The sequence below is a fragment of the Polypterus senegalus genome, chromosome 13 (genome assembly GCF_016835505.1).
Source record: "Polypterus senegalus isolate Bchr_013 chromosome 13, ASM1683550v1, whole genome shotgun sequence".
NCBI classification, from domain to species: Eukaryota; Metazoa; Chordata; class Cladistia; order Polypteriformes; family Polypteridae; genus Polypterus; species Polypterus senegalus.
The window spans coordinates 101378389-101390807 of NC_053166.1; the positions used below are offsets into that span (position 1 = coordinate 101378389).

Consider the following 12419-nt stretch of genomic DNA (forward strand, 5'->3'; position numbering starts at 1 on the left):
TCCCTTTCACTCTTGCTGATATCCGTCTGTCACAAATCACTCCTGACACTCTTCTCCACACATTCCACCCTGCCTGCATTCTCTTTTTCACCTCTCTTCCACAATCCACGTTACTCTGTACTGTTTATCCCAAGTATATAAACTCATCTACTTTTGGCAACTCTACACCCTGCATCCTCATCATTCACCTCCCTCTCATTTACACACATGAATTCTGTCTTGTTCCTACTGACCTTCATTCCTCTCCTATCTAGAACATATCTCCACCTCTCCAGGGTCTCCTGCTCCTGCTCCCTACTATCGCTACAGATCACAATGCCATCAGCAAACATAGTCCATGGGGACTCCTGTCTAATCTTGTCTGTCAACCTGTCCATCACAATTGCAAATAAGAAAGGGCTCAGAGCTGATCCCTGATGTAATCCCACCTCCACCTTGAATGCATCCGTCACTCCTACCGCAGACCTTGCCACAGTCACACTTCCCTTGTACATATCCTGTACAACTCTTACATACTTCTCTGCCACTCCCGACTTCCTCATACAATACCACAACTCCTCTCAAGGCACCCTGTCATATGCTTTCTCCAGGTCCACAAAGACGAAATGCAGCTCCTTCTGGCCTTCTCTAAACTTCTCCATCAACATCCTCAGATAAGACTTTGCATCTGTGGTGCTCTTTCTTGGCATGAAACCATACTGCTGCTCACTAGCCATCATCTCACTTCTTGACCTAGCTTCCACTACTCTTTCCCATAACTTCATGCTGTGACTCATCAATTTTATCCTCCTATAGTTACTACAGTCCTGCACATCCCCCTTATTCTTAAATATCAGCACCAGTGCACTTCTTCTCTACTCCTCAGGCATTCTCTCACTTTCCATGATTCCATTAAACAATAGGTTAAAAACTCCACTCTCATCTCTCCTAAACACCTTCATGCTTCCACAGGTATGTCATCTGGACCAACAGCTTTTTCATTCTTCATCCTCTTCATAGCTGTCCTTACTTCCTCCTTGCTAATCCGTTGCACTTCCTGATTCACTGTTTCCACATCATCTAACCTCTTCTCTCTCTCATTCTCTTCATTCATCAGCCTCTCTCATTCTCTTCATTCATCAGCCTCTCAAAGTACTCTTTCCATCTGCTCAACACACTCGCCTTGCTTGTGAGTATGTTTCCATCTTTATCCTTTATTACCCTAACCTGCTGCAAATCTTTCCCAGCTCGGACCCTCTGTCTAGCCAATCGGTACATGTCCTTTTCTCCCTCCTTAGTGTTCAACCTCTCGTACAACTCATCATACACCTTTTCTTTAGCCTTCACCACCTCTCTTCACCTTCACCCACTTCTTCTTTGCCAGCCTGTTCCTCTGTATACTCTCCTGTACTTCGCAATTCCACCACCAGGTTGCTTCTGTTCAGATGTCACGCCAAGCACCCTTCTTGCTGTTACCCTTACTACATCAGCTGCAGTTTCCTAACTGTCTGGTAATTCTTCACTTCCAGTGCCTGTCTCACCATCTCCCTGAACTCAACCTTGCAGTCTTCCTTTTTTTAAATTCCACCATTTGATCCTTGGCTCTGCCCTCATCACTTCATCCAAATCACTCCAAAAATCTTCTTTCTCACCCATTGCACACCCAACTTGCGGGGCATATGCACTAACAACATTCATCATCACACCTCCAATTTCCAGTTGCATAATCATTACTCTGTCTGACACTCTTTTCACCTCCTAAACACTCTTGACATATTGTTCCTTCAGAATAACCCCTACTCTATTTCTCCTCCCATCCACACCATGATAGAACAATTTGAATCCACCTCCGATCCATCTGGCCTTACTTCCCTTCCATTTAGTCTCTTGCATGCACAATATATCAACCTTCCTTCTCTCCATCATATTGTTTAACTCTATCCCTTTACCAGTCATACTGCCAACATTCAAAGTTCCTACCCTCGGTTCCAATCTCATTACCTTCCTCCTCTCCTCCTGCCTCCGGACATGTCTCCCCCTTCTTCTTCTCCTTCGGTCAACAGTAGTCCAATTTCCGCCAGCACCCTGCTGACTAACAGTATAGGTGGCAGTTATTGTTAACCCGGGGCTTGACCGATCCAGTGTGGAAATTTGTACTGTTGCCCGCATATTGATTTGGCAAATTTTTACACAGAATGCCTTTTCTGATGTAATATTCCCCATTTATCTGGGCTTGGGACCGGCACAAAGAAACACACTGGTTTGTGCATCCCCCGTGGATGGGTTTCATAGCATGCAGTTATTGTTATTAAATCATTAACCAGTCTTGAAGTTCAAGGTGGCAAAACATTTCTCACACAGAGCTTTGGATCTTCCATATCTTTCATTAAATAGTATAAAAATGTAGTGCCATTTATTCATTTCAAACCCATTTTACTTAATATTCATTTTTTGTGTGTAATCTGTTGTACAGTGTGATACTTTTAAAGGTAATCTGTTTTCAAACTAATTTTTATTTTTTATTTTACTTAGTTTACATTTTTTAATTTACAGTTTTTCAGAAATACATATCAATGTATTTCTAAGGTCATCTGGACTAATTATGTATGTATTATATAGTGCCTTGAAAATGGGAAAGGTGCTATATAAATAAACTGTATTATTATTATTAGGCACTCAAAGCCTAAATTCGCATAGTCCCATAAACATTTGTATAAAAAAAAGTTTATGAAGTCTTTGGTATTTTCGGAAATCCTGTATGAATAATCATAATTAAAAAAAAAAAACTGATTAAACAAATGGGGTCAAACCCACTTATTCCAGTTTAGAGTTATGGGTGTATGAAATGTATCCCAGTTGCATCACCAACAACACAAGCAAACAGCCCTAAACAGAGTTGCGAGTATGTTTCAGTGGGCCCACTTATGTGCAAGGCAACATTAGCTCTCAAATATACCAATTTGTAATCACCATGTCCTAACATGTCTTTGGGAATTTGAGAAGAAAAGGCACACTGTCATAGGACACCAATACGAGCTTTGTACATTCCAGCTACACATTTCTTTCACTATCTTCAAATCAGAAACTTTGTTAAGCAAAACCATCCAGATTTTCCTCATCTTGCACCCTCATCCATGCTGGAAAAAATATTGCTCAATCTCAAGGACTTAGACTCCATCTCTACAATATATAAAATCATTTTACAATCCCTCCCTTTCAAAGATCCAAGAGGACACTGGGAAAAAGATCTCTCAATTAATATATCAGAAAAGGAGTGGAAAGTAGCAATGCAGAGAATTCACTCGAGCTCCATATGCGCAAAGCATACAATTATGCAACTTAAAATTATATATCGAGCACATCTGTCTCAACTAAAACTCACCAAAATGTTTCCAGGGCATGATCCAACCTGCAAACGTTGCAACCAAGTCCCAGCCTCACTAGGTCACATGTTCTGGGCCTGCACCAAATTAACATTATTCTGGACAAAAAATTTTAATTACCTGTCAGATAGCTTTGGACTCACAATCCCTCCTAACCCATTAACAGCTGTGTTTGGTGTGGAGTGGAGAAAGACAAACATATTGTGATTGCATACACTACACTTTTGGCACGCAGACTTATTCTGATAAACTGGAAGAACCCAAACTCTCCTCTTTTAAGTCAGTGGGAAATCGATGTCTTATATTATTTGAAGTTGGAAAAAATCAAATACTCAGTTAGAGGATCCGTACAGACTTTTTTCAAAACATAGCAGTATCTAATCAGTAATATTTTAAAATAAGTTCATAAAGCACAGAGAATTTATTAATTTAGGTATGTTTACAAGCCTTAAATTTAATGCCGTTTGCCTTGCTCTCTCTCAGGGGTGGGGATCGATCTGTTCTTAACTTAATTTTTCTTTTTGTAAAAATTTGATTGCTTTGTATGGATTGTAATAAAATTAATACAAATAAAAAAAAAAAAGCTTTGTTTGGACAGCAACCATATCCAATGAAAACAAAGATAAAATATATTATTCAAATAACTACTGTTCCAAAATCCTTAGTGCCTTCGTTTGAATTAGTATCTTTAGAAAAATAACACATTCCAATAGCAATTTTAATTTGAATATTTCAAACACCTATTATTAAATAATCTGTCAGAGCTGAACATGTAAAATGTACATTTGAAGACAAACATGATTGAATTTTGCTTAAAACTGGGTGGGGACATATAGATGACTCTTTGAGTGTCACATTTCTAAATGAATCTAATATCATGTGAAAGCAACACTCAGAATAGGGGTTGTGGTTTTGAGTTGCAAAAAGTGGTGGTGCTCTTGTTAACCTAGTCCGACAGAGTAAGATTCTGATTTTGAATAACTGCATAACTATCCTAAAAGACCCTTATTAAACATATAAATGTTTGTCGTGTATGCACGAACACATCACAAATGTTAAAAATAAAACATGTTGCAGGGGAAAAACTTTTCTATAACAGATTATACATTGGCATTCAAAGACATCTGTGGACGAATGGTAAATTTGAACAATATATTGTCACAGGTGCTGTGTATGCTCTCTGTTGCTCAGTTATGACAAAAGAGTCAATGCTAGGTTGAAAGAATTGGCAGCTATGTTTGTAAAAAGAAAATGAATTGCAAGATAGGCATTTAAAGTAAACAATTTGTCACACTCCATCAAAAGCAGGTTGCAAGTACTGTTAAGAGAGTTGATAATTAAGATGCACAAGAGGCAGAGATTTTGGTTTTCAAAACACCAAAATCAGTAAATGTGCCTAATGATACCAGCAGATGCATGAACAAGGTGGCAGTTTTGGTCTCCAGGCTACAAAAAGGACATAGCAGTGCTAGAAAAGGTCAGAAAAGAGTTACTAGGCTGATTCCAGGGCTACAGGGGATAGATGAGCCTTTTCAGTTTAAGCAAACGAAGAATCAGAGGTGACATGATTGAAGTGTTTAAAATTATGAAGGGAATGAGTACAGTGGATCGAGACTGTTATTTTAAAATGAGTTCATCAAGAACATGGGGACGTAGTTGGAAACTTGTTATGGGTAAATTTCAAAGAAACATTAGGAAAATTTTCTTTACACAAAAAAACAATAGACACTTGGAATAAGCTACCAATTTATGTAGTAGACAGTAAGATTTTTGGGACTTTCAAAACTCGACTTGATGTTTTTGTGGAAGAAATAAATGGATAGAACTGGCGTTTTTTTTGTTGCGCTGAATGGCCTGTTCTCATTTAAATTACTCTAATATTCTAAAGATTAAGATCCCATCATTACCTGTATGAACTGTTACAGAATCTGGTAAATATGTAGTTGATTTTACTACAATTTTATAATTTGACTGTGTGGTAAGAGAGGGCCGCCACTCGTCGCAACTGCCTTCACACCACTCCTTGATAGTGAGCCAAGTTCATCATTACCATATAGTGAGCCAAGTTCATCATTACCATAAGTAGGCAATCATTAAACAGCTGAAATAATTATTAATTGGCTTAACACTAGAATCCCTGAAGCCTACGAAAAAACTCTGGGCTACCTTAAATTCCTTTGCACCTCTCCATTTGCATCTTTTGTTTTGCAAATGTGTCGATCAACACAAGCAGCCTGCTATCCCATCCCCACACCCACCGTAGCTCATCTCGGGGAGAAGTTCTCCCTCCTCAAGTCTTGTTTATCATGGTGTGAGTTGCCTGAAGTTGTATAAGGCAAATATTCTATCAATATTTGGAACACATGCATTTCATGAGTGTTCCGTGTAAATGTAGGTTGACAGGAAGTGCAAGAAATGTTGAACACATACCTAAAGTAGAAACTTTTTTCATGTTATAGTACTAACGTCATAATTTTGATATGAAGTGTATAATGTATGAAGTCCAAATATCAAATAAACACTTTCACAAAGGTACATGTTTAACAAAACAAGTGCACTTTTATTCAAGAATATAACCAAAGAAAAATAAATAAGGTTAAGGTCAACTCTGACAAGACTGCTTGGGTGGTGCAGCGGTAAGAACTGCTGAAGCTTAAAAGGTCCTGGGTTCGATTCTGGGCGCTTCCCAGAATTACCATTTTGATTAGTGAGCTGCTCTTATTGTTACTATTGTACAATAAAAAAGTACATTTTATTTGAGTCTATACATGAATATGTTACTTATATAAAAGCCATATTGAATGTAATTTACTTATATTTATTTACTTATCTTCCTACAGCGTAGAGTCTTTGCCCTGGGATGTAATTCAAAACACAGCTCTCAACAAAATGTTAACCAGATGTCCAAAATCACAGAAAACCTATCGTTTTTCACAAGTTCTGCACAGGTGTCTTTATTTTCAATGTGCAAAAGCCACACTATAGTCTTGTATGCGGTCACGGAACATCATATCTTTGTTTGCCGGTACAACAAATAGTTTTGAGCAGGCATCAGCCACAGCACCAACTGTGGTCATCACTGCTTTTGTGAAAAAAATGGAGATAAATGCCATGAGCTCAGATTGAGAGAGAGAAGTTTGTTGTACCACATGAACTTCACTGACAGAATAAAACTGAAAAATAAAATAAGCTGTAACTTTTACAAGTAGCCAAAATTTACACCAAGTGTTACAGACTCAAATGTATGCTTGTATTATATTATAGTAATAATAATAGCAGCTCACTACTCAAAACACGGAGAACCTCTTCTCAAGACCGGAACCTTTTGGTTATAAGGCTGCAGTTCTTGCCACTGCACCATCCATGAATATATATCAGCTTTCGGTCAATTGACATTAAAGCTTGGGTTTTTAACTCATTGACAGCAATATTTAAATTGAAAGATTTATTTTTTTTTTTTACTCATATTCTTGAGTAAAAGTACACTTTTTCATATTTGCACTAAAGTCTTCACACTTTACGTCATTATTAGTTTAACATTGAAAAAATTTCTGCTTTATATATGTGTTCAGTATTTCTTGCCTCTCATTTCCTTTCATCCTACACTTACACAGATTGTTGTAGACACGAAAAACACACATGAAATGTATGTATTCCAAATAACATATTATTTGTCCTATACAAATCCAGGCACCTCACACGCAGCCTTGAGCTGGAAGAACTTTTTGTCTGAGTTGAGCTGTGACGGCGGGCAGGATGGGATAGCAGGCTGCTTGTGCTGATTGACATATTTGCAAAACAAAAGACGCTGATGAGGAGAGGTGCGAAGGAATTTAAGGTGGCCTAGGTTTGCAAGTTTTTTCATAGGCTTCAGGGATTGTAGTGTTAATATACAGTCAATCTGAATTTGCATTGTTTTCAAAACAGAATGTCTAAGGCTGGAGATATACTTAACACTACATGACACTTGTTTTGACGACACTGCTTCTATGCAAACAGTGTACTGATTATACTATACTTGTGTGTGTTCTTAATCTGCATGATTCCATCTGTGCAAGAAATCATCACAGTGAGAAAACAACATTGGTTTTCAGTGTGTTGTGAGTTGAGGGAAGAAAGATGTTAAAGGTAAAAAGTCTTTGCATTCTGATGTTGTTGTGAAGGTGCTAAAAAATTACAACAATATCAACACAGAAAATGGTATGTGAGACCTTTAAATGTATTGCGTCATTACAATGGAGATTATGCAATGCTTAAATTGCCTTTGCAAGAAATGGACAAAGAAAAACACCATGAATACATTTGTATGTCAGCACTTAAGTCTGATGATTTGCTTCATCAAATCGAACCATTCATCAAACATCAATGCACGAATATTTATCCTGTTGCGGCCTGCCATCACATGTTAATAGTAATTAAGGATACTGATGTCACATACCAAAATTTTAAACATACATGGCACCCTTATTTTTGCTGGTACTGCAACTTGCACACATGTGTTCATTTCTAACGATGTGCTCAGAAGATGCATCAAAATAATGCTGAGAATGTGTGGCAGCTATGATGTGTGCACGTCAACCAGCCCTAATGAGATTTTTCACATTTTTAAAGATATAAAAGTTTAGTGAATAGCCTGCATCTAGATAGCAGCCTTGTATTTTTGGTTGTTTACATTTTAAAATGCCTTGCAAGTTATTTTGTTGGTGTGGTCATCTATTTGATGTCTGTAAATTTAGTGTTTAACTCTGCTTTTTCTAACAGATGGTTTTGGGGAGTAGGAGTATTTTTCTAGCACTACTGATTGCAAAGCAGAAAACAGCTCTGAAAAGTTGTGGCTTGTACAGGCACAATTTAGAGTTACAGATCAAGCTGATTTATTTCATACATTGCCTTTCATTACATACATTCAAAAGTCGCTTTAAAACACACAAAGGAATGTGGTTTTAATGAGCAGTATTGTAATTAAAATGCCTTTATAGAGCGTTGCCTTTAAAACGATTAGGTCAGTAAGATTATAAGATGGGGAATTTCATGCTCCATCTGTGGAAAGTCATGTGCCAGTAGATCTCTCGCTGAATCCACTTGATTTTCCTCTTATTGATGTACACTGTCCTAAAACCCTATTATTAGTTATTATTATTAGTTTCAACAAAACAAAAATGAAGTCTGAAGTATCTGTCCTGGTAAAGAATTCCTTCTTTATTAAAGCAAACTTGAATAAAGGTGCCACTGAAGCACTTTTCTAAAGGAGTTTTTTGCTTAATGAGGTCATAACTTTTAGGATGTCATTCAACAGAGCTTAACCTTCTGTTTTGTGATATGGAACGTGTTGAGCATTAGAGATGAAAAATTTAAAAAGAGCTGTGTGTACTGGTGACAACTCTGACTGTTAACAGATTTAGCAGACCAGAATCAAAGAAACAATATACTCATAATAGGGATAAGGGAACATGCAGAGATTAGGATCTGAATAGAGGTTTTCAAAAAGTCATGGCTGGTTATATTTCCAAATGTGTGCAATTTCTCCACCAACAAAAGATTTGCTTTCCTCACAGAAACTCCTCTTACTGATTTTGTAGTTTCTTATTTATGTTGATCATTAAATTATTCTCCAGGAAATAAATTTAATGTAGTAAATTAAGTAATTCTTTTGGAAAACTTCCAATTAATTTCTTAATTGCCACTGAATGCACTTTGATGTAGGGGCATTAGACCCCAAGTGAAAGAACATTATGTCTCAGGTTAACACATATCTCAGAAAAACTACAAAAATTCCTTTGTAGCTTGTAAAAAAAGGTATTAATGCCTTATAATCTTCATGTTCTTAAATCTTCGCAAAGTGGTTGCTTGTAGCACAGGTAAAGCCTTTAGTTTTGATCAGCAGAAAATCAAAGTTCAGCAAGAATTATAATTCAAAGTAGCCTTTAAAAATGGAATGAAATTTACATTCATATGTTCATGTAATTGTTTTCTTGAAGTGATTATCAAATCTAATTTGCATAGTATTATTCATTACTTATTCATTCATTTTGATCATTGGCTAATAGTTCATAATCATGTACAAGGAATGGCTATAGGACCTATCAACATGGTTTTCTTAAGAATTAAAATATTTTAAGGACCTAGCTGCAGATTCATGAAAGACTAACTTTTAAGCATCTTGTCAATATAATTTTGTTTACAAAGGTTTACACTCTGTATACTTGATTAGGCAGTCTAAAACATTTACATAGAATGTGAAAACAATTTTTTATTTTAAGAGTAGAGTATGAACTAATTGTAAGGATATATTTAGTTTTATGCTTTTTTTATTCATTTATTTATTTTAGCTTTATCACAGTTCTCTTTATAAATAATTTTAATCAGAACTGCAAATTACACTGGATTTATTTCTTTATTTTATATATTAACTTCAGCACATCAATGAACTCACCATGAAGCTAGATTTAAAAGATATTCTCTGCCGAGCTGAATCAATTTTCAAGCAGCTTGAAGCCTGTCCGGTGAGTTTGATCCTTCATTGTAAGTCAGTTGCCTCCTAGGAACTGAAACAAGATGTACTGTATGTATTTTGTACATGTTTCTAGGAAGGATTATGTGGTCAAAAAGATAAATACAGTTTTGAAATTTTCCTGGGTAACTAGCCTGTTGTGATATTTGTTAAATTTTTCTTTTCTGAAATTAGTGTGCTCCATTATTATTAACTTCTTGTTTGTAGTCAGTACTAAAAATCATCTTTTAAAAAGCAATGAACCACATCAGTGGGGAAAAAGAACATACACTGTGAAAGAATGGAATAATTTAAGTTTGGAACAGCTCATTCTTAAAAACCACCGATGCATTATTGATTCAGTAGGCATTTCAGTTTGATTTTATTTCTTTTCAGTGTAATTAGAAGGTGAAACAGAAAGGTAGACTCTGAAAGGAAACTAAATGTTTGGTCTTTATTAAAAATTAGGGTTCTTCTAAAATATATTAGATCAATATATTGCTTTTGTAATAATTTACTGTGAAATGTGTAGGTACCATTTTATAATAACTGGTTAATAATTAAACAAGCATTGTGTAATGTTTAACAGATCATTAGTTCTTTGTACATTAAGATAGTTACAGATGTCATAAAATGATAACTCATATGTAAGAGCAGGTGTTTTTAAAAAATTACAAATGATTTAAACAATGGCCAGTGAGTATTTACTATTACCCATTTCAACCATTGTTCTGTCCTCAAAAGCACTGTGGTTAATACTGGATTTAGGAGTCAACCCATGTCAAATGAACAGATTTTAGAAAATGTTCTCCAATTTAATTCATACTTGCTGAAAAATGTAATTTTATCCAGTAACTAGAGTGCAAAATTTTAGGCTTGTTTATTCATTAGTTTTTGAGATACGGAGGCTTTAAAGAGGTCTTGTGGTACTTATTGTATTGAAAAAATGAGTGTTACTAAAAGAATGACAATGTTCCAATAGGCATTACTTTTAAATTCTTCATGCTAGATATTTGAAATTTTCTCGGAATTGTTATTTTGTATTGGATTTCTTTTACATCTAAAATAAGTTAGTCCACAGTTACATATGCAACTATGGGCCAACTATTATAGACATTAAAAACATCTAATATTAAACAACATTCCCAGAAATTTCCATGCATCTGGCCTTAACAGTTGAAAATTTATGACTTATTAAACATTGTCATTTTTAGCAGCACTCATTTTTCCAAAGTTCTAGCAACAGCGCTTTTTAAAGTCGTCATATCTCAGAAAGTATGAAGCAAATAAGAGATGATTAGTTAGAAAGCCTCTGTTGATTTCACTTAGGCTGACTTTTATTTGTCGTGTTTGTGTTGTACAACTGTTTTTTTCTTTTCCAGTTCCTTTCTTAGCTTATTATTCATCCTCTGTAGACTTATTTTAAGTATTCTGATGTTTTTATATTTCAGGATGAGCTTTTCCTGCATTATACTATAGTCTGAAACCTACTCCACTAGTCCTTGGCCATCTCCTTATTTAAAAGTTTGTTCCAGTTTGTTTAATTTAGACATTACCACATCTGCTCCTAATTTACATTGCTAAAATTAAATTTAGTGGTTTCAGTTCTTGTGTATGCACGATACCAATACACTCTGAAACCTAATATTGTATTATGATCACAACTTCCTAATCATTTAGTTACGTCTAACTCTTAAATTCATTTCTGATTATTACAAATAATTAATATACACAGGGTTCTTCCCTTGATGACAACATCTATGAATCTTAGAACCTTGCCCAAATCCACCCATACACACTGAAGATTTTACCCAATTCCACCCTTAGTATTTTGCAAGATTTTTATCTTAACTGTTTCCACAGTTATTCTTATTAAAAATCATAAATTTACATTACATTCAAATATGATTGTGTACATCCTTATTATATTTTCATTTATTCATATATAAAACTGATTTTAATTCTTTATTTAATGCGCTTCAGCCTACACCTGCAGAGCTGAGCACAAAACAAGAATGAACCCTTGACTGTACATTGTTTCATCTTAGGATAAAGCCATGCTCATAATATATGCCAATTTATACTTTTTTCCACTAACACTAGGCACCAGGATATTGTATGGGGCTTTTGCTTGTTATGGAGAAAAAAAAACAACCTATCACCAGGCAGTTTGACTAGCTTTTGATCCTAAAGATGATTCTTTAGTGTTGCCTGCTAAACTAATCGCCAGTCTTTCTGATGTTGTTCTCATAGCTAAATGTAATGCAGTTCCTTATTCTAAATATCATTGAACTAATAATTCAGTTAGCAATTCATTTTATTTTTGGCCTATTAGATTATCTAGATAACAATTAAGTAGTTTTATATCCTTGTTTATTCCATTATTTGTATAAATGATGAAATATTTTTCACTGTAAAATTCAATTCTAAAGAGCCCAGAAAATAATGAAATGTTTAATGTGACCAGGTAATAGATTCTATGTTACATTATATAATGTTAAAATGAAATAATAAAGCAACAAAATCTATAAATATACATCAGTCTGCTTTATAAACAGTTGATCCCA

The 12419-nt window shown here is 35.3% G+C and overlaps 1 protein-coding gene across 3 annotated transcripts in view; it reads left to right on the top strand.

The window, feature by feature from the left end:
• The window catches only part of tbc1d17 (TBC1 domain family, member 17), a 214265-nt gene that overhangs the window by 192783 nt on the left and 9063 nt on the right, over positions 1–12419 (top strand). For 2 of the 3 annotated variants that reach the window (XM_039773894.1, XM_039773893.1), the window contains exon 16: positions 9779–9865. The exons of the other annotated variant lie outside the window; for it this stretch is intronic. In XM_039773894.1, coding sequence (XP_039629828.1) covers positions 9779–9865 — 87 coding nt within the window. The remainder of the gene's footprint in view (positions 1–9778; positions 9866–12419) is intronic. 3 annotated transcript variants of the gene reach the window in all.